This window comes from Mustela putorius, unplaced genomic scaffold, assembly GCF_011764305.1.
Source record: "Mustela putorius furo isolate JIRA1106 unplaced genomic scaffold, ASM1176430v1.1 tig00003845_pilon_pilon_pilon, whole genome shotgun sequence".
NCBI lineage: Eukaryota > Metazoa > Chordata > Mammalia > Carnivora > Mustelidae > Mustela > Mustela putorius.
In genome coordinates this window covers 16,610,580-16,633,821 of record NW_025421998.1, presented here as the reverse complement: position 1 = coordinate 16,633,821, position 23,242 = coordinate 16,610,580, and the positions used below count along the sequence as shown (strand labels likewise).

Sequence of the window (23,242 nt, the reverse complement as noted above, 5' to 3'; positions counted from 1 at the left end):
GTCAAAGACCCTGGCATGGAGCAGAGGCTCTCTCACACAAGAGACCCCCCCGCCACAGGCACTTCTGTGGGACCCTCCAAAACCAAATAAAACAAAAAGGGAGCAAGATGGGGCTCCCCTGAGATCATAAATGGTAAATGCTCCTCATTAATTCATCTGTAGCAGAATCTAGAAGAACCTCTGGCCAGAGAAACAAAGTCCGCCCCCTCTCCCCGCCCCCCCCCCCAGCTGGTGCAGCAGGCCAGGCTGAATGACACCTGCGCCCACGCAGAGCTGTCACTCCGATGGTGGACCCCCCAGAGAGAGTCTCATCTACATCCAGCGGCAGCACAGTGAAGGGAAGGTAAGAGCGGCCGGGGTGCCCTCTGGGATGGCTCAGGAACTCACCATCCCGGGAGGGCTGAACACGTCTCCCCGCACCTTCTGCGCCGGGCCACACTCGCTGGCATGACCGTTGCAAAAACAGCTGCCCTGCACCACCATCTTATACAGAGCGTAGTAGTAGTTCCCCAGGGACTCATTCTCCCTCCTTCCGAACAAAGTGTCCCCCAGGGTATGGAGTTTGGTGAAGTTTATCCTCAGATTTGTTAATGTCACGAGGTCTAGAAAATGGAAAACAGCAAAGCAAAGCACCCTTAGGTGGCCTCAGGTCAAGGGCCCCTCCCGGAATGACAGCCCCTTCATGAACTATGGAACCACAGTGGCGAGGAATACGCCGCACCCAGAATTCTAGAAAAGGAGCTGGTGCGAACAGAGAGAGCGAGTCATACCCTGGATGTAGGGGCTGTAAGGGTTTGCAATTTCAAAGCTGGGATCCAGAACTTTTAAAACGACCTGTAAAACAAATACAGGTAAATGTATATGCATTTTATCCAAAACAGCCTTATTAAATATACTCTCAAAGGAGAGATCCTGACCTTGCAAAAGGGCTGAGCCATTGCCTCTCCCGCTGCCTCTAAAATACAAATATTTGTAATTTGGGTTCTCACATGAATACAAGTCCCAATAATAGAAATGAGGGAAAGATCTTAAACAGTCATTCTGGCTCTTTATGGCTCTTTATGCCCACGTGGTCTATGAAGGATCCAGAAGCGCTCATGGCTCCTGCCCAGGGTTGGGGTGGAGGGATGGGGTCATAGTTCAGTAGGTCATCATCCCTCTGGATCAGGTGGGAATTCTAGAGTCTGTCCTCTGTTACCAGTTCTTTCATTCTAACTGATAAAATAATACAGCCCAACACCACTCCCACCCTGACTCTCTGCCAGGCACCAGCTTTGCTCAGAGGAAGCTCCTGGAAGGCTCCAGCTGGGTGCTGGTTGGCAGAACATGGAGAGAACACAACTTAACCAGGGCGGCCACCAGCCTATAGCAAAGGGTTAAAAACAGAGGCTCCTTCCTCTGTGGGCCCTGTGCCCTGGTGCCCAGCCTGGGTCTCAGTCCTCACTCACCCTCAGCTGGGCCCTCTTGCAGAATTATTTTCCTTTCCTTTCTTAAGTAGACAAGGGGCTTGAACTCATGACCCTGAGATCAAGACCTGAGCTGAGATCAAAAGTCAGAGCTCAACCAACTGAACACCCAGATGCCCTGTGCAGAGTTATTTCCTATAAGGTAATTGTTATTTATCTGAGTTCAATTTAGACACCTTCATTCTTAAAAAGTTCTATTTCAGTAAACACTACCTAAGTTGTTTGAGTTCTATTTCATTAAACACTACCTAAGTTGTTTTCATTTAAATGAACCACAGGAGCTAAAAAAAGGTTTCATTTCTACCAGAGAAATCCAAGAAAGGAAAGGCTACCTCGCCACCAGTGGAAGGTTCGATATCCGAATATTTAGAGTCACAAACAAGGTCTCCCACTGCCTGGGCCTGGCCCGAAGAGATACTGGGAAAGGAAGCAGCACAGTCTTTCGCAAAATATTTGAGTACTTTCCAGGTGTGTCCATAGTCTGCGGAACGTTCAACTAACATCGCAGCAGGCCGAAAAGTCTAGGAAAACATGAGGTAAATTCGTAATGCTTCACAAAGTCAGATTTCGTTACCCACTTCAGATCAAACTTTTAGATTTCCTAGTCTCCGTTTTTAAAACTTTATTTGTATCTTTGAAAATCTATCATACAATAAACATACAGAAATCTCTTTCCAATCAGGAGTAAGCTTTCATGAGCATATACTTGGCCTCGAATCTGGTTCCATTTAAAAGATGTGTATGGGCTGTGTGAATTATTCATTGAAGACGGGAGAGCCTGTCAATTTTTAAAAAGCCAATGTGATTGATACTTTACAGTGATTTATTTACATGTGGTTTTCTTTGACGAGAACACTTTTCTCGGCAAACCCCTCCAACACCTACCAGGAGGCTGATTCTGATTCCTAAGTGCAGAGTTCATCTCCTCAAGGATCCCACCAGCATTCTGAACACAGTCAGTTCCCGTACTCACCATTTTTGTATTATGATTTTAAATCTCTATGTATGTTCGTATCCTTGATTGGACTTTGAGCCCTTTGAGGGCAGACACTTGCAGGGCTTTTTAAAATCTCATTTTAAATTTATTTTCATTTTTTATTACCTTTATTCTGCTTCTGGCCAGGTGACAGAATTAGAATTTTGATGAATGATTTGGGAATAACTACAGCCCAGGATTTCTCTGGCATCTAACTATCCTTCGTAAAGACCCTTTCATTTTTCTGCCTCTTTTATCACAACCTTTCTGGATTTCCTTAAATAATCTCCACTTCCTGCCTTTTTCTCCTTAAATATACTTTTCCATTTCTTGCAGTCCCTATCACCCCAGGGCTTGGAGTTTTCCTTTCTGCTCTATCTTGTAAGATTTCTCTCTTTCTTTCTTCTGTTGACCATCTAAGTGATTAACTAATGAACAGTGGGGTTTTGGGTTTTTGTGGTTGTTGTTGTTCTGGTTTTTTTTGTTCTTTTTGTTCTGTTTTCTGCTCAGGAACCAAAACCCAAATGACAAAGCTTCAGTAGAGATTTACAAAGCCCTCTGTGCTCTGCCAGGAAGCAAGGAAGTGCACTCCCAGGCAAGACCACATCTGATAGGTAGATAAACGGGGCAGCAAGCCCACACATCTGTACCTTGAAGGTCAGAATGAGGTGGCTGAACTGAAATAATGCCTCTAGGTCCAATCTGATGCTGACATGATCAACACCTAAAGAAAAATCCAGAAAGAAGAAAATGAGTGATTTCGAGAGACCCCTATTAATCACATTAATCCCCCCTGTGGCTTGCCCCTAGTAAAACCCATTGAAATCACATAGCTGGGGATCCAGACTCTTTCCCAGTCTCCTCCAATGATTTCCCATAACACTCCATGCACAGGAGAAGGTCTATTTGAGAGCAACATAGGGTTTACCAGGACTGTGCGCCACATTCATGTTATAGTGGCAGGATTACATTCGTGCAAGGGACTTCCCGGACGGTCCCCATAGGTGGAAGGTGAGAACGCATGTCCTTGAACTCATGTGTGCGTAACTGGGAGCGAGCAAGCCAGAGCCGGGTAAAACCGACACCCCTTATTCTTTCAGCAGCTGCTTAACGATCCCTTGGTCTAGTTTCATTGTCACTGAGCCCAGAACAGAGCTGACCTGTTCCCCTTGGAGCAAGGCTCTGCGGCTCCCCCAGGACCGAGGAAGAGAGGTAGCCCGGCCGGGACTCTGCCCTGAGAGAGTCAGCGGCCCTGGATCTGCAGCCTGGACGTGGAGGACCAGCCCCACTCTGGACCTAACAGAAGCCCTGATTGCTCCAGAGCAGCCCTATCCTGTGGGAATAGAAGTCACACGAAGTCACACGTGTCATTTAAGATCTTCTCGCAGCCACACGTCAAAAAGTACAAATAAGCAGGTGAAACTAATTTTAATGGATTGCACCCAATATATCAAAAGCAGCCTCATTTCAACATGCGGTCAACATTTTTGAAAAAATTAATAATGCTCTCTGTTAACTATTAACAATGCTTCATTTTTTTTCCAAATGAAGTCTTAGAAATCTGGAGTGGTTTTACACTGTGAGCACATCTCCCTTCCTGTCAGCCGCGTCCTAAGTGCCCTGGAGCACACGTGGCGAGGGGCTCCAGGACAGAACAACAGAGCCCAGAGAGCAGTAACTGGGCTGTAGAGAACGGGAGGCCATTCTCTTTGGGGGTGAATGATGCGGGAGGGCTTGCTGCTCAAAGGGCAGCCCCATTCCTGGCTCTGGGTCAAGGGCGCCTCACCCTTTCTAGAAAGGAGATCTCCTTTCCCCTCTCCAAGTTCTTGGCTGAAAACACTTGTTCTATGCAAACCTCGTCAGAGGGGCGCTCCCTCCATGAGGAGATGCGGACAGATGCTGGACACGTGGTTTAAAACAGCTGTTAAGCAGGATGCCTGGGTGGCTCAGTCTGTTGAGCATCTGCCTTCGGCTCAGCTCACAGTCCCAGAGTCCTGAGATCGAGACCCACATCAGGCTCCCTGCTCAGCGGAAGTCTGCTTCTCCCTCTGCTTCTCAACGCCCTGCTTGTGCACACGCTCTCTCTCTCTCTCTCTCTCAAGAACAACAACAACAAAAAAAACAGCTGTTCAGCAAAAACGGCATAAGTGAAGGCAGGCGGCTGTGGCAAAGCCAGCCCATGCACTAAGGAGAGCTCAGCTAGAGATGAGTATCTGGGATCCCAAATGAGCTGGCATTTTAGTAGACACCAATCCCCTGCTTGCCCGATGGACGGTATAGAATAAGAGCCCCATATTATGTTTGCCCTATATATTATCATCCTACACAGTATGATTATTCCCATGATCCCCAACGGCCTAAGATCCACTGTGAGAAATATGCTTGGGCGTCGGAAGAGGATGGGGGACTGTGGCCCCTGTACAACGTATAGAGATGTGGCAAGTGGAATTATTTGTGGGCTGAGGGTCCCAGATGGGTTAAAGAGGAGCCAGGCATGAGGGAGCCGGCCTACATCCACTCCAGCACGTAAGGCCCAAGGCTGGGTGGGACGTGAGGAATCCCTGTCCAGTCCTGATCGGGGCACCTCGGAAGTGGGGACAGTGAGGGCCGACAGAAGCCTAACTACCACAATCGTTCACGAGCCTGGAAGGGCACTGATCCAGGAAAGGAAAAACCTTCAGTTAGTACCAACTATCCTTTCAATTCAACTTTTATATGAAAATATTTGGCTCCCAGCAAGAAATGAAATGTTCTTTTTCTCTCTCCCCTGCATGTGCTGCAGAAGGAAAAAGTACGCGGTGCTAACTCTCAGATTTCCCCCCGGGGCAACCTTAATTCCAAGTACACCAGCGTGTTTTATATTAGCCTGCATTTACCGGCACCTTGCAAGTGTCCTGTTTTGTTCTGTTTTGTTTTTCCACAAGGAACAAAAGGATGCACAGGTAATTTCTTCCCGCACATGGAAAGAGTGAAGCACTCGGACTTAGATGCTTAAAATACATTGAGTTCTCTGGAGGAAAATAACCTTTTCCTGAAATGAAAATCCTGTCTGTTCTTACACGCGGTCTTGCGGTCTTCCACTCTCCGTAGAGACAGTTCCATTCCAACAGGGCTCCTGGCTGTGAAATTGTTCTGATCATAGAGCGCAAAAGACATCTTATTAAAAATACAGAGAAATGAAAAGCTGCAAAGGAACTCCGTCGTACCGTTCTCAGATTGCCACCATTTCCTTCCTGTCTCCGGTTCAAAACTGGTAATTACGTTCTCAATGGTGTGGCTGAGGGAGGGGGCGTCGGGGTCGTACGGAAATCTCGAGTCGCAGATGAAACATTTTTGCTCCCCCTGGAAAAGACCATCATTTAGATCACAAATAAAGAGTCATAATGACTTATTGTTGATCTGAATTTAAAAACAAGCTGTACTTGCTATATTTGTCTTTCAATATGACTAAAAATAAAGAGCAAAGGAAATAACAAGACATCAATGTTTCCATCAATAGGTACTTAACAACAATGACCGATGCAATAAAAATATGACCCAGAAATTTTATAGATTGATATATTTGAGGTAAAAATATAAATTCGTAGTTCCACATAAATTTGTCTTTCACAAATTTGCTAATTTTTGTCCTACAGAAGAGGTGGATGACCTGGAGGTTACGTTAAACTATAGAGAAATAGGATACCGTCTTTGAGTACGGATTACTTTCTTTAGTTAGAAAAAGACTATGTGGCAAGAAATTAATGGAACACTTGGCCACCAGGTTTTCAGCAACCATGCTCCTTTCTCTCTCAGACATGGTTTTTGGCAGAAAAACTTGCGGTCACCAAAACCTCTATATCATGGGTTTTGTAAAATCATGTGGATTTTGTAAAAGACTCTCACTGAACTTGTAATAGGGAGGCCTGTCCCCTTGTCTTGCAGACTAGAAGGTCTTACTAGTGAACTGGAACTCCTTAACTTGGGATGGACTTCCAAAGATTACAACAGTCAATACTGGCCTTCGAGTTTGCCCAATTTAATGCATCTATTAGCCACATTTAAAAATCGAGTTGTCCCTAGATTCACTCAACTCTACCTATACTCTCTCCTTGATCTTCCTTGAGTTCACCAGGAACTTAACTGCCCTCCAGTCTTGACACAAGCTGCTCTCGGCTCCCCTCTTCTCCAGCCCTCAAATAGTCGCATCTCTCGCTCCTTCCCTTCTTTGGGGGCTCTGTTTAACTGCCCTCATCTCAGAGAGATGTCTGCCTAAAATACCACCATCTCCCTACCCTTAGGGCCTCTGCCGCTGTTTGTTTCTTCCTCTGCTTTGTGATATTTCCCAAGCCCTTATCATTACTTGATACTGATTAGATAGTTGTTGGATTATTGTCTGTCTCCATCATTAGAATTTAAGTTGAATGAAGGCAAGGACTTTGTTTTATATAAGGTTGTATCCTCCTTACCCAGAACAGTGTCTGGCACATAGGAGATGCTCAATAAAACTTGTTGACCAAATGCATGGTGATTTTGATGAATATTTTAGCTAACATCTGTCAAAGTAAACCAGCCTTTCAAGAGAGCCATATAATCTCTTTAGAATAACTGACCATTACAAGCCTTATACTTACAAGAAATGCCTTTTGGAAATTAAGGAGCAATGGAAATGAGACCTACTCTGCATATGGGGGATCTTGCCCCAGACCAGTTCTGAAAGAGCAGCAGAAACCCTATGATTCCATCAAAAGATATTAAGACTTCAAAAGATTTCCAATAATACTACGGAAATAACTGGGGGAAAATGTTTAATTTGGGAGCTTATTCTGTAAATATTTTTAGAAACCTAGTCTTTGATGGACTGGCTACATGGGCTGCTTAGTTGCAGTTAACCAAAAGGGGGAGTCCCAACCTGGGTAACACTGTGGGTCAATGTTGACTTGAAGCTTCCAAGAAAAATGTTTTGCTTGGTAATAATTTGTTAGATAATTGACGGGGATAAGAACCACCTTCTGTGTTGCACAAATGTTTAAGAAGGTCATCTTTGTAGCCCTATCCAGAACACTTGGTCGACCTGAAGACATCCTGAGATTTTTTTTCCCAGCTCTAAGATTTTAAGATGTCTGGCATTCTTGAGACAAAAGAAACCTTGAAGTCTGATTTACTTCTACTTTTGGTGGTGTGACTTTGAAAGATAGGAGTACCACAACCTAATTATTTTCAGAGTATGTCATGAGTTGGCTATGGCAACAGTCAGCAAAATGCCAGTGGTTGGAGAACAAGATGGGTGATGTCAGAGATGGAGCGTTTCTAATACTAGAGTTGAGTACCACTTCTTTGGCCAGAGGGCCTGGAATTAGTGAAGTCACTGGAAGGGCCATCCATCCCACCTGGCCTAGAGTTGAACAAAACTTCTATTGTGTCATTTCCTTGCACATGTAGAGACTCTGCTTTCTGACACATGTCCCTCCCAAACTTAGAACAGCGCTAAGCACTCAGGTATTGTCTCTACTTATTTATAATCATCCTCTTTTACTAGAAACCAATTAGAATACAAAGCATTTCCCAGAGACCTCCAGGAGTTGCTTTCAATGAACAATACATGGAAAAGCCTGGGCCACTAACATTAGGCTTATGTCCAACTTCCTTCCTGCACATCATCTTAAATAGAGGGTTGACGTGATGGCCCCAGGCTACTCGGCAGGTAGGATACTCAGATGACCTTGGATGCTCGAACTCCTTCCAGAGCATGGAGAAGGAAACGACCATGAAGCAGCTGGTCCTTTTATAAAACTTGTCTTTGAGGGGCGAAAAAGGCATGAAAATATGTTCATATTGGAATCTTTTGGCCTTTAGACAAGACAATTTCCAAGTGGCATTGCAAGGCTGGCATACCATCAATTTGATGTCCTTACAACCACCCCCATCCCTGAGGCAGGACAATGAGAACTCACATTCAGCCTAATGGCCTTGAGACTCTGAGGAATCTTTGCTCTTCACTGATCCATCAACTAAATTTACTCTCCAGGAGTCACTAATGCAGCTACAAAGAACAGTACATTGTATCGTAATTGCCTTCAAAGACTGAACCAAGGAGCCTTTTCTGTCTAATCCCAAAGGTAAAAGGAAAGAGAAGAAGCAGATCTTCCCTATTTCCTGATCAGTCCAGGGCTCCTGGACTTGGAATCGTTTCGCCTGTGCCTCTGATGTCCAGGAAAGGGTGATGTGTCCTTCTTTCATGTTGCCGGGCTGCTCCCATCCCTGATACACTTGGAAAAACCCATGTCATCCACAGAATAATATCCTCACAGATAAACCAGGACCCACCCACCTCGAGGTAGCTGAGGATGCAGTATTTCTGGGCTCCGTCCAGTCCGCAGGTAGAAGAAGCCGTGAGCTGTGCACTGCGACCCACCAGGAGATCACCGGTGGTGGGGTGACAGGAGCCCCTTTTGCGTTCATCGTGGGCTTTCGTGTAACTGAACAACCCTTGAACACAACAGACACGTTGCATACAAGGCAGTCTAAGGGTAGCAAAGGGCTTAAAGAAGCAACCGGTTAAGTTGGAAAGTTAAGAGTCCTATTTATTTTTAAAATAAAAATTGATGCTGTTGTGCCCTTGGCCTAATGGAAATCTCTTAGCCTGCCAGGTTTACCATCTGTGTTCATGACTCCACCTGGGCCAGCCCGTAGCCAGTGACCGATGGACACAATTCATAAGGCTGGCACCACTAGCTCCGGCTGGGGGCAACTCCGTGGTGCGGTTTGTGCTCAGAACTTTTCATGGAGGAGGTTGAAGCCCCACTCCCACTGGAACCATGTCCTGCTCCCACCTCCTCACTCTTACTCCTCAGAGTCTTCCCTCACTAAATCACTGACACATAAATCCCTGTCTCAGGCTCTGCATGGAGGAAACCTACCTTGAGACAGCCTGTACGTACTAGAAATTTTATAATTTCTAGTTATGCACATTATGACAATATAATGTCAATATAATTATGACAATAATGTGCATAGACACCAGGAAGGAAAATCTTAATCTAGCCTCTTATACTTATTGTTCCAACCTGTACAAAGTCATTCAGAGAATTTAAGAAATCCTTGGGAAACAACTTTCTCTTAAAACAGGTAAACTCAACTGACCTCCTTTATAATCTGGATTGCTGGGTTTGGACTCACCGTGGAACAAACCATGCCCCTTTGGGATATTGTGAGAGATGGAGTTCCAGACCCACGCAAAAATGCCCAACTGATTTTTGAGGCACCAAGGCAGTTCAAAGGAGGAAGGCTAGCCTTTCAATAAACAGGGCTGGAGGAGCGGGACACCCACAGGTAAGGAAATGAACTGTAACCAATACCTTGCATCTTATACAAATATTAACACAAAATGGGCCTGGACTTCAGTGTACCATATAAAACTGTAAAGCTATAAAACTATAACACATGGGAGAAAGTCTTTGAGATTTAGAACTAGGTGAAGATTTTTAGGATTGACAACAAGAGCACAATCTGTCCAAGGAAAAATCGATAAATTGGACCTCATCAAAATGAAAATTTTGCAAATTACACTGAATGAAAAAAAACAATTAAAAGGTTATGCACTGCATGGCTCCCTTTCTTGAAAGACAGAATTATAGAGAGGGAGAACAGATTTGTGGTTATCAGGGATTAGGGAGGTAGGGAGGAGGGTGTGGACAGAAAAGGGTCATACTAGGGCTCCTTGAGGGTAATGGAGCTGTTCAGAATCTTCAGTGATCGTCATGCAAATAAAACTGCACAGAATTTAATACACACACATGAGTGGGGGTAAAACTGATACAATCTGAATAAGGTCACCTGACTATAACACTGTAAATTTCATTGTCCATTTCTTCATGGGGGGGAGCGTGGGGGGGGGTGGGATGGGGTTACCATTGTGGGAAACTAGGTGAAAGGCATAAGGCTCTCTCTCTATTATTTCATACAACTGCATGAGAACCGGTAATAATCTCAAAATAAAAAGTACAAAAGCCCACAGAATCCTCTGCCCCTTCAAAATCACCCCATCAGCCTCTGGACGGTAAATCAAGTAAACTGTACACTCTACAATAATATGCACATACACAGCCTATTCTAACTGCTCTTCTATACTTTTCCCTTGAGACACAGAGATTTATGTCAAGCCCTGATTCCAGCAGACAGGAGAGGGATGGGCATAAAATGGAAAATCATTCCCATACTGTGCAATAAGCTTGGTTTCTCTCCAGCTTTCTCAACTGTAAAACAATAAGAATTTTTTTATGGTCTTGTTTTGCATTGCAAAATCCATTGCAGGGGTTTCTTTTCCACCGAAAATAGAGGCTATTGAAAAGTAGTGTTTTCTTTCTCTTAGGTCCACATTTCCCATATAAACTATTCTTTTCATCTGGTCATTTTGTGATTATTATCAGACATTAATACACAGATCACAGTTCTATAGCTAAGAATATGACACATAATGTCTCCTTCCATGCAGGTTACCAGATCCCCCTTTGGACAAGGCATTTTCTGTCTTCACTTTCATTGCAAAGATTACTCTGATTCCAAAGCAAAGACACAACAGTGCTTTCTCCTTCTTGAAGATAGATACGTGCAAAAAGTTAGCACCGTTGCATACTTTTGTTTCATTGTATAATAAATGATCCCAGGTTGGTTAACATGGATTTTTTTTTCTTTTTATTCACCCAATAATCCAAACCCAGATCTCCTTTTATCTGTAGGATAAATTACCAATCAGAAGTTTGGACTCCCAAAGATAGAGGCTTTTAAAGACAAGGTCAGATTTAAAAATCTCTGCTAATGCTGTTATGTGTGGATTAGCTAAGACTTCCCTTCCAGGGATTTATTCTTCTAGACAAGTTCCGTCCTGAATTCTTTTATTGGAATTGCTGCCTTAGAGGTTTAACATGTTTTTATAACTTGACTTGGCCTAACTTGTTTTGATCAGATGTGTACTTTTCAGAAATAAAAGTATCCCAGGACTTAGGGAAATTGAACTATTATTCTTGTAATAGTCTAAATGCGAATATGAATTTCCGGCCTCAAATACTTGGCAAAAAGTAGCTAGCAGCATAAGCAGTTAAAGCTTCATGCCTGAACAGAGAGAGCCTTAGCAATACCCTTCCTGAGTTGAAATTTTCAACTGCCAGATTATCCCATTAGCAACAGGTTGGAATTGATTCAGAGAATAAAGATCCTTATGTCTTTAGAGAATCAATGCATTCCTCAAAACAACATGCATTTTGAAGATAGGATCTGGTTAAATATGAACTTTGAGGAGACCTGGTCATTTAAAGAAAATACACAGCTCCATAAAGCATCATTTTGTAGAAATAACAGTTATTATATATCTCTCATTTTGTATGTTGTTCTCATTTTCTTAAACAAGTGGGATGTTTTCATATACTTTAGAGCTCACGTTGGAGTTTAAAGGCTGTAAATATACACACACACATTACTTACTTTGGGTAAGAAAATTTTTTTTTTTTTTAAGGATTTTATTTATTTATTTGTCAGAGAGCAAGCGAGAGCGAGCACAGGCAGACAGAATGGCAGGCAGAGTCAGAGGGAGAAGCAGGCTCCCTGCGGAGCAAGGAGCCCGATGTGGGACTCGATCCCAGGACGCTGGGATCATGACCTGAGCTGAAGAAGGCAGCTGCTTAACCAACTGAGCCACCCAGGCGTCCCATTTTGGGTAAGAAAATTTACAAAGAATGTGTGTTAGGTAAGTTCTGTACTTTTTTTCTAGTTCCTAAAACCTGGTCAATGCGCATATTAGGATTCTTTCTCTGAATCTTCCTTAGTCAGAAGGCAAGACTAAGTGCTTTAACAGGCTCCAGTTCTTATAGAAATGCCTATGGTTGAACTACAAACCAGAAAATGCCCAAGCTGATGATAAGGTTCGTAGTTTGACTACAGGCAACCCTAGAGATTTGGGTTAGATCAGGGTAAGCTTATAGTTGGAAACCCAGGAACTACTGTAGTGAGGTCTTTTCTTTCTCAAGATTTTTTTTTAAAGATTTTATTTATTTATTTGACAGACAGAGATCACAATTAGGCAGAGAGGCAGGCAGAGAGAGAGAGAAGGAAATAGGCTCCCTGCCAACCAGAGAGCCCAATGTGGGGCTCGATCCGGGGATCCTGGATCCCGGGATCCTCAGCTCATGATCTGAGCTGAAGGCAGAGGCTTTAACCCACGGAGATATCCAGGAGCCCCCTCAAGACTTTTTTTTAAAGTAATTTCTGCACCCAACGTGGGGCTCAAACTTATAACCCCAAAATCAAGAGCAGCACGTTCCCCACAACTGAGCCAGCCACGCACCACGGGGTCCTTTTCTGCCCGAGCTAATTTGGTTTTGAAAATCTTTCATCCTAGAGAAAGGTCTCCTGATGGAGAAGGGGTCTCTGGTCTCTGAGCAACCGTGCTGTGGTTTAGGATTTTGGCAAGTTGTGGGGAAGCCATCCTATACGGAGGTTCAGCGATCCTCAATACTTGCTTCTGATTTTGCACACGAGTTTAGTCCCAAAAAAGAGCACCTGAGGCAGATGTAGAGGAAAACAGCTCTTTTCTGACCGTCTGAGGCCAGACCTAAATTTCATTGTCCTGGGGGAGAGGCAGTGTAAGTCTCTGCTCCCAGCAATTTGTGGCTCATCTCCCCAAGGCAGAGAATTTCCAACAGAGAACCCATGAGCATTTCCTTCTTCGAGCTGTTCTTCTTTCCTCTACCACCAGCAAATCTAACTGGGAGATTGCCTCGGGGTTTTGGGAATAGCAACATTGAAACATGAGATTCTTCGTTGCTGCCATGAAGAAATTCAGCATGAATCTTTGAAGAGAAGATTCTAAGCAATTTAGTTAGCACTTAGTAACTAGAAGCAAAGCTGTTACAGAAAAGTCAGGATCAAAGAGCGTAATTGTTGGAAACATCCTCTCTATGACTAATGTAAATTATTCTCAGTTTATTAAAGATGGCAGAGGCGTGGAGGATTTGGCCCTTCAGTGGAAAGCTGCTGCTGCTTACTCAGAAGAGGGAATTTTGCCTGTGAATTCTTCACAAGACCTCATTACTGGTACAAGTGCTACATTCAAATGGGCCTCTATTTAAAAATTAAAATGCATTCTACTTGTAAAGAATCTAAAGTATTTTTACTTTCCTCAGTATCTTACTTATCTGCTGATAGTAATATTCCATTAAAGTTTGTTGAAATAGCTATGTGTGAGTAACAGGTTAGAGTGGAATTTTCTAGTTACTGGTGGCAGTCATGCAACAGAAGAAACATGAGAGCAAACAGAACAGAAAAAAAGAGGTGGATATGTTTTTAAAAATCTTTACTAAATATTTCAGAACAATTTAGTAAAAGTAGAAAATGGATTTTGACCACTAATACTCACCAAGGTGCAAAAAAAAGACCAGTTGAAATTGCATTCTTTTGTCAGGCGCCGATTAAATTCAGTTTTGCTAGGTTAAAAAAAAAAAAAGGAAAAGAGGTTAAAGCCAGTCACTGACAGAATCAATAATTGCCATCAATTTTGAATGATTTGAAAATTTGACAATTCTTTAGGGGCACAAAATATCTACATTGTCCAATTTCTTAAAAAGTAGGAGTAATTTTTACCCAATATTTGTTTTCTATTTACTTGAATTCAAAGAATACAATAGTTTGTAGGAGCTAATATGAAACAAATATGATTTCCTTTGTATATTTTTATTTTAACCTAATTTTGCCCTTTTATTGTTTAGAAAAATTTTTTTTAAATTATGCAATCAAGATATACTCATTCTTGAAAAAGTAGAAAAATCAGACAGGCAAAGTGAAGGAATTATTATCCGAAGTACTACCACCCAGAGACAACGGTTAATATCTTGCTATGTGTTTTTCCATAGTGCTTCCCTTTCACATAAGAATTTTAAAAAAATGATAACATACTGTATGCTTGTTTCAATCAACGCATCCCAGACATCTCTCTGTGACAGCAAATATAATTTTACATCAGTAATTTTTCAGCCTAGTGAGGGACAACAGGATTACCTGGGGGCTTCCATAGACCAAATCTGTATCCCCGTTTGCAGATTCAGCTATGTCCCTCTGGATGGAGGGCGCCCCCAAGTCACTTTGTGGGGAAGCCTGATAGAAATGGGCAAATACCAGCCTGGCGGGGTTGGGAGGAGAGAAGGTAAAATGCTCTCTTGCACCAGTATTTTTAAATTACTGGAGAGTATTCCTCTGAAGCAGGAACCAGAATTTAACGAATCTCCTCTTGGTCGATGTGTGCTTTGTTTCTAGTGTTTTCCTGTTGTAGGTGTTTTTGCTAAATCTTTCTTCACATCCTGAATTTTCCCCAGGATATATTAAGTGGAGTGGGAGGAGTGGATCAAAGAGCATGTGTCCTTTGGGTGTCCGTGTGCACACAAACATATACATGTGTAAGTCAAGAGTACATACACGCGTGCATACATACATACTACATGTATGTAGCACGTGTGTGTATAAAGCTGATACTGCCAAAGTGCCGTGTGGACATTTCGTCCCAGTGCACTCTCTCACCGACAGCCCATGAGAACAGCTGCTCACTTGTGACCTTCCCAAAATTAAAGATCTGTCCATTTAAAGAGCAAAAAATTCTACCTCATTGTCATTGTTTTAATGTTTCTATTTAGATAGCAGTGAGTATAAAAATGCTTTTCCATGTATTTACAGGCGAGAATTAATTTTGTGCTTCCATCTTTTGAGGCTTTTCCTAGCGAATTCTTTGTGTTCCTCCCCGCCCATGCTCTGGGTCCCGCTAACCTGATGTGCCGGGCTTTACGCTCTCCGAACCCTCCTCTCTCGCTCTTCGCTTTGCCTTGAATGCCACCCTCCTACACTCAAGTGCCAGCCTCCTTATGAAGTCTTTTGTTTAAATGCCTGATTTTAGGGGAATTCCCTTCTGTGACCCAAGCTCTTCCCCCAGCCTGGGCTTCCCTTGGACCTCCCGATGTCCTGAGATGAGTCACTGGGAAGCACTGCCCTCCGCAGCATCTCCAGCTGAATATGGGTCCTATCCCTCATACAAGCCTGCGATTCTGGATGGCTCCCTGCGTACAAAACCTTGTCAAGACCTCCAGAGGAATCCCGAATGGAGCCTTCAGGAGATCCCTTCTGTACAGAAAAACCCGAGTGCTTTTCCTGGGTGGCACGCCTTCTTGTCGCCTTTTCCCCAGTCAGGGCGTGTGGCTTGGGCTCCTCCCTCAGCTTCACTCTTGATACTGTGAAGTCCTCCGCCCTGACATTGTCGTGGATTCAGAACCCAAGGCCGCGCTTCATTCTGTCAGATGCAGGACGATTAACAACGTGGTTATCCTTCCAACAAGAATGGGCAGCACAAGTGAAGTGTGCAGGTTTTCTTCTCCATAACCAGAGAAATTAAGCTCGGTGAGATCATGATGCGTGTGAAGAGCCTACAGTTCAGGGCTTGAAATGACCCAGGCTCGGGGTTGCTGAAAGCCTTGGAAATTACGCAGGAAATACCCGAGCGTCCCTGCTTCTCTCCAGGGGGGAATCCACTCATGGTGCAGATTCCAAACTGAAACACTGTTCCCAGTTACAGACCGTGGGCTAAAGTCTCCCTCCCCTGGGAAGGTGGGAGGGATGCGGAGGGCACAATTCTAACCACCCAGGTTTAGAGAGGAAGGAGAAGACCTGCTGGGTTGACTGCAGGAGCAAAAAGCTTGTGTGAAGGGAATGCCTTTGGAGATACAACCGTAAGAGATGCTTTTTTTTTTTTTTTAAGATTTTATTTATTTATTTGACAGAAAGATTGATCACAAGTAGGCAGAGAGGCAGGCAGAGAGAGAGAGGGGAGGAAGAAGGCTTCCCACTGAGCAGAGAGCCCGATGCGGGGCTTGACCCAGGACCCTGAGATCATGACCCGAGCTGAAGGCAGAGGCTTAACCCACTGAGCCACCCAGGTGCCCCCCATAAAAGATTCTTAATCACAGGAAACAAACGGAGGGTTGCTGGAGGGGAGGGGGTGGGGATGGGGTTATTGACTGATAGACCGTGGGGATGCTATGTATTGTAATGAGCTCTGGGTGTTACATAAGACTGATGAATCCCAGACCTGGACCCCTGAAATGAATAATATGTTATAAGTTAATTAATTGAATTTAAATTTTAAAAAAGAAAAGGAAAAAAGAAAAGCAAGGGATGCCTTTGGCAGAGCACTTGGTGGGGGTGACAAATCTTTCTCAGTATCACCGATCATCACACATCTGTGATGCAAATGAACTCCTGGGAATTTTGTCAGTTTCCTAAGTATCTTTAAGCAGCAGCAAAGATCATGATACAAGCAAGTGAACTTTGCAGCACTCATCTGCCGGATTCCAGCCCAACCTGCCCCAAAGGAGAGAGAACTGGAAGGGGAACCTAAACTAGACTAAAATAGGTACAATTCCCTTACTCATAATTGCTCAACACATATCACCAGCTCCTCGGTGCAGAATTCCTAGGCTAATCGCCAGTTCCCCTGCCGGCTGACCACCTCCACAGCCCTGGCTGTGGCAGCTCAGACACCCCCAGGAAAATTATTTTTTCATCACTTCTTTTTAAAAAGACTAATTTATTTTCTGATACAGTACGCATAACTTAAAATCTACCATCTTAATCATTTGGAAAGTGGTTAAATACATTCCCGTTGTTGGGCAAGCCAATCCCCAGAACTCTCTCCATCTAGCAAAACAGAAACTCTGGACCTGTGAAAGAGCTCGTCACTCTCCTGTCCTGCAGCCCCTGGCAACCACCGATCCAGTTTCTGCCGCCATGATCTGACTACTCCAAGTACCTCATACAGGGACAAGTACACGGTGTCTGTCTTTTTGTGACTGGCTCATTTCACTTAGTATACCACTTCCAGTGTTCACCCGTGTTGTGGCACATGTCAGATTTTCCTTCCTTTCTAAGGCTGAGTAATATTCCATTGTATATACCCAGGGAGATTTTTAAACTATGGATGCTCAGTCGGAATGGCTGGAGTGGGACCCAGCTGTCAACATGTCCACATTCTAGGTCATTCCAATAAGTAGGAAAGTGTGGGAGCCGCTGAGGGTTACCGTGACCCAGCTTGCTTAGACCAGAATGTGGAGGGTCATCCTTGATCCCTCTCTCATGCTTCCCAATCTAAATTTGATCTCCTCTCCTTAAACAGTTGTTCTCGATGTGTGGCCCGTGGCTTTAACAATGGGACCAGTTCATCCCAGTGTCCTTGGGATGCCCTTTGGTCTGGGCAAATTCTCCAATGTCGGTCACCCTCCTGGATCAGTGGCATCAGTGTCACCTGCAAATGATCAGGCCCCGGCACAGACCCACCGATTCAGAAAGTCTAGGGATGGGGCCCAGCACTGTAGGCTTTTACAAAGCCCTCCAGAGGAGGCTGAGGTATGCCCAAGTTTGAGAACCGCTGCTCATCAGTAACTCCTGGGTCTAAAGGCTGAAGACCAGAGCTGCTGCTGCTCCTGGGAACAGCTGTAACACTGCACGAGAACCTAATTTGTGCCGTGTGCATTCCCCACTATCTGCCTGGCCGGGGGGCAAGTCCCCCACTTAAGGCACTGCAGGTCCAGGCTGTGGTACTGGGGAGACAGAGTGGGCACCCTTCACTGAGCTCTGCCTCAGCTAGACGTTCCCGTCCGAATGTGCCTGCTCTTCTCAAAGCTTGCTCCATGAAGGCCTTCTTTTTCTGGTTCTCTATATCCCAAAGTGGTTCTTCCCATTCGACTAGCAGATTTTTATATTATTAATGAGCTTCCAGGGAGAAAACAGAAAAAAACAAGAGTTCTCTTTCTTTCCCCCCTATATGAGGTCTCTCTGAGTGGGGGTACCCTCATCTCCACAGCACTTATGACCTTTTTTAAGGCATAAAGTATATTCTGCTCTTTAGTTTTTGGTAACATCTTGACTAAGATGATTCATGTATCATAAAATTCACCCTTACAGTGGCTTTTAGTTTTTCAGAGTTGTGTAGCCATCACCACTTGCTAACTTGAGAACATTTTCCTGACCCCGGTAAGAAATCCCATACTCTTGGCATTAACCACCCCCTCCCCGCCCTGCCATCTGCCTCTTCCTAAAGCCCCTGGAAACCATTATTCTATTTGCTCTCTCTGTGGATTTGCCTGTTCTGGATACTTCATGTAAATGAAATCATGCAACATATGGTCTTTTGTGACTGGCTTCTAGTGAGCAGAATATTTTCAAGGTTCACCCACATTGTAGCTGCTATCTGCACAGCAATCCCTTTTTATTGCTAAATAATATTCCATTATATGGATATACCACTTTGTTTAGCCATTCATCAGTTCATGGATGTTTTTCTCTACTTTTTGGCTATTATGAAGAATGCTGCTATGAACATTTATTGACAAGTTTTTATATGAATGTACGTCTTTTCATTTCTTTGGGATAAGTGCATAATCGTAGAAAAACACTCTGTTTCTTAAACAAATGTTATGACCTCATCTAAATGTTCCTCATAGACTGTAAGCACTTGAAAGCCAACTATCATCTTCTTGTCCCCAGAGGTATGGATAAAAATACCAAATGTATTTGCTAACACATATGCCAACTGCATATGTAGACTTGCAGCTTGATTTTTATTACTGTCTCTCTCTTTCGAACTTCCCCTCATCTGTCCTGACTTGAAGGCCTTGACTGTGCCCTGGGCGGGGCCCATCCCTGCTGGGGCTGCTTTGGCCTTGTTTTCACGATCCCCATGACCAGTGCCAGTCCTGGGTGTTCCCTGATGAGGCCCTTTCTCTGCCTCTTCCCCCTTCACCTAATATTCTGTGGCTTCTAGTTTCTGACGTTCTCCATGTTTCCATAGGTCTTTGCTTTCCAGAGTCCCAGTGTGAATCTAGAGGTTTAAATCCTGTAACAAGAGGCACTTGGGAGATCTACTTGGGGCTACAGATGTAACCACGATCCACACTCCCAATTTTGTTTTCATATCACAGCTGGTAGAAACTCTAAAGGAGCTCAGCCATTCCCAGTCCTTGTCTCCATTTAGAATTGCTCTAGAACTTTGCTTAGGGAAACAATCCTGAATCACATCCTGTGGAGGATTTATAACTTTTCAGGTCAAAAGAACTGGCCTGGGGTGGAAACCTCCACATGTGGGGATCTACAGGGCCCACTGGCATGTTGGGTAGAAAATGGGCTGGGGTCCCAGGCTTCCTTTTCTCCAGGGGAGTAGTGGGAGTGGTCCCAAAGGAAGGCCAACATTGGGGTTTTAAATCCTTTAACCCAGCTATCTCTGAAACCCCTGAGGCCCAGGTTACGAAGAGGAGAGTTAATTCTGATGAATTTAGGCTACTAAAAATATTCTCCCTGAAATGTCCAACAAAATGTGCCAAAGGGACTTCAATCATCGCCCATTTTCTTATTTCTCGGTGTCACTTTGCAATGGGTTCCTGGTATCCTGTTAACCGATTCATTCCTTCTATCTTCCGTCATTCCATCCTACCTCCTGAAATAGAAACTCCTTCCTTCTCATCGAAGGTGGATTATGGCTGATCCCTGTGATTACGCTGGAAAGGCTGAGGCCCAGGTCAGCTTTCCTGCTTCTCCTGTGCACAGCGAGTTCTCAGGATCCTTTTGCCCACCGGAGAACACAAGGTCTGAGGACATGTGTGATTGCCACACTGGGCAGAGGTAGCTACTGACATCTAGTGGACGGAGGCCAGGGACAAGGCTGGAGAGTTCTACAGTGCACAGAGCAGCCCCATCCCCCTAAGGACGGATTAGCCAGCTCCAAATATCAATAGTGTTTTTAGTCAGGCTCTTGTCACCACACCCTTCATTTCCATAAGCTTCATAGGTCTGGTCCTGCTCCCAGTTTTCTGTTTCCCATTTGAGATGATCTAAGTCCCAAGCTAGATGAATGTTATAGAGTCTATTAACTTTCACAAAGTCTGATTTCTGAAAATCACCCAGTCACTGTGAAATACACGGCGGTACAGAGCACATTTTCGGGCGTGGTGGTCATGTTCCCCATACCTTCCTTCAGCAGGCTTTCTGCGTCATTGGTGCTGCTTTTCTGCTTGCTGTACCAGACCTGACCTTTGCGAAGCTTCCCAAAGGCCACATGCAATTTCCTTCGTGCTAAAGTCACTGGTGAGTTTAAGCGGTATTTGTAAAAGTAATTGGAATGAAGAAAAATATATATCACCCCTTATTTGCAGAAAGAGCATGTAAATATATTTACAAAGGCACTGGATGCATTTTGGTGAGGGTTTAGTGAATGCCGCTAGAGGACCCTGGTCCAAATACAGTAAACGGTAAACGTCGCAATAAACGGTGAAGTACATGAAATTGACAATAACTAATTTCTCAGCATTACTAATCTATTTTAATTTACTAACAATTACCATTATCTCATCTGCCTGTACTGGAAAGCCGTGCTCAAGGTGGCAGCTTGTCAAAGAGTTTCTTCTTTTTTTTTTGTCAAAACGATGTGGAGGCAACAGATGGGGACACCAGGGGCATTTAATGTCAAGCTGCCCAGGAGTGTCCAAACACTGCCCTAGGCAGACCCACCGGTGCAAAGAGTGAGTGGGAAACACCCTTTCTACAGGTTTCCTTCTGCAAACTGCACAGTAATTTTTAACACGGGACAATTATAATCCACATATTTGTACTAGCCCTTAATTCTTTTTCCAGCACACATTTTAAATGGGTTATTTTACACATTTGAAAATGACAGTTCTCATAGAAATCTTTCCCTTATCTGTGTAACACATTTTTCCCTCCCACATTACATCAGGAATCATTAGATATTTCGACTGTACTGCCTTAAATTGTGTTGCAGTGAGGAATGCAGAACATGAAGCTATAAAGCTCTCTTTCCCTTAAATTACAGCATACACCATACATTCCTCAAAACTGACTACTTGTACATACCTAAGATATTAACAATGCATTTTGAAGATATGGTTAGTTCTACACAATTGGAATGTTTTCCCAACTGTCCCAAGTTATAGCGCCATGGTAAAAATAACTATTCACCTAATACACAATTTAAATTGTGCAGCTGAACATTGCATCATTCGAAGCTTTCTTTAAAGAACAGAAAAGCTCAAGGCATTGGCTGCACCCCACTCGCCGCTAAGCACCCATTTTTCCCATTGGATTTTGTACCGTGTGTACATGTCTTGTGTATACATGTTATCTGATTATCATTCTGTGAAGGTAATAAGTACACTCCATGCTCTGATATACTACTCTCTACGCTAGCTCCCCTCATACACAAAAAATCCTGAATTTGCTGATACCTTCACTTAATCCCCAAACTGCCAACATGTCAGGGAGAGAGAAGACTCACCGGGACTTGCAAGGCTGTGTTGAGAGGCGCAGGCTGCAAACAGGTCATGTAAAGGCACACCTGAAAGTGAGAGTCAATTTAAGCAGAAAACCTCTCCCCCGGAGGCACCTACAGGGAGGGGAAAGAAAAGATGAGAAATGTTCCCAAACCTGCCATAAAAGGTGATGCGTGAAGTTACTTGCCTTGGGTTTTGACTTGCCATGTGTGCGTGCCAGCGCAAGTGCATGCGCGCGCACAGACAGACAGACACACACACACACACACACCTTGTATACAAAGAGCTCTATTTTGCAGCAAACATTCTTCATTTATATGCCAGACTTCTGAAAGCCAAGGCTGGGAGGAGTTGAATCAGGGTTACAACAAAAAACTGCAACTTTCTTACCAAATCTGTAACTAATGTTGCAGCTTCCCCTTAGCTGCTGCAGCAGCAGGAAATTAAGAAGGAAGACTCCAAGAATCAGAGGCTCACACTGTGCCCCTGAAGAAGCAACCTGGGCGCAGGCTTTCTTGAGAAATGAATTGTCAGCTCTAAGTCCCTCCCCAGCAAAGCTGTAGGCACATTGCGGTAAGCATATTCCTGCTTACTATCCTAATGCGATACAAAGTAAATCTCACCCTGCAGAAGAGTGGTTGATAAACACAACTGTTTTTATTGTTCACTAACTTGTATAGTCTTTTGCTTGCCCATTCAGCTTTGCCTTCAGATACCAGGCTTCTGGTGCTTTGGAGAAAACAATCTGTGTCTGAAGGAGGTAAGAGCGAGACAAGAGTGAGACAGTCCGCGGAATACTTTGGCTCCTAGAATTTGGGTAGTAAACTTACTCTCTACAAATGCAACATTAAGACAAAATTAACTAACCCATTTCACTGACTTATACTGACATCTGTCAAAGAGAGGACATGGCAGAGAAGATCAGTCTTTCCACATCCAGCCTTGAAAATCATCTCTTTCTACCTTTACCCAGATACTTGGGTAGCACACGCTCTGCTATGAAAATTCTGGAAACGCTATCCTGTACCTCCCAGGTTGGGAGTGATCAGCTTGGTTGCTCCATTATTTAATTGGATTTGACTGTGTCGGTGAGTCGTTAAGCATTGTTTATGTTGTTACATACCAAAGAGATAAAACAAAACATTCTTGTCTCCTACCTTCCCCTTAAAGGTAGGTGTTTCCCCTGGGCTTTATCACCTGAGCAGTCTGAGTGTGTATTCCTCTGGCAAATTCATTCAGAGGGCTTCAGGGCTCGAACTCCTTCTTTATCTCCAACCCCACCTACTTCCTGAGCTTTGGTTCCATGCTCCCATCTGCCTACTGACACCTCTCTCTGGGTGAATCACCAGCACCTCAAACCTAAGACTTTCACAGCTGAAGTCTTCTGCTGTTCCAATCCCTCCCTCTTCCTCATCTTCCTACCTTCTCAGTTAATGGCACCTTTATCCAGTCTT

At 44.0% G+C, this 23,242-nt stretch overlaps 1 protein-coding gene across 2 annotated transcripts in view; it reads right to left on the bottom strand.

The window, feature by feature from the left end:
- The window catches only part of LAMB4 (laminin subunit beta 4), a 104,832-nt gene extending 82,936 nt beyond the window's left edge, over nt 1-21,896 (bottom strand). For both annotated transcript variants that reach the window (XM_004739516.3, XM_004739518.3), the window contains exons 1-8: nt 21,794-21,896; nt 13,832-13,898; nt 8,753-8,910; nt 5,649-5,784; nt 3,093-3,166; nt 1,799-1,987; nt 771-834; nt 388-602 (exon numbers count right to left, since the gene is read on the bottom strand). In XM_004739516.3, coding sequence (XP_004739573.2) covers nt 388-602; nt 771-834; nt 1,799-1,987; nt 3,093-3,166; nt 5,649-5,784; nt 8,753-8,910; nt 13,832-13,865 — 870 coding nt within the window. In that variant the 5' untranslated portion in view covers nt 13,866-13,898; nt 21,794-21,896. The remainder of the gene's footprint in view (nt 1-387; nt 603-770; nt 835-1,798; nt 1,988-3,092; nt 3,167-5,648; nt 5,785-8,752; nt 8,911-13,831; nt 13,899-21,793) is intronic.
- Between the last annotated feature and the right edge of the window lie 1,346 nt (nt 21,897-23,242).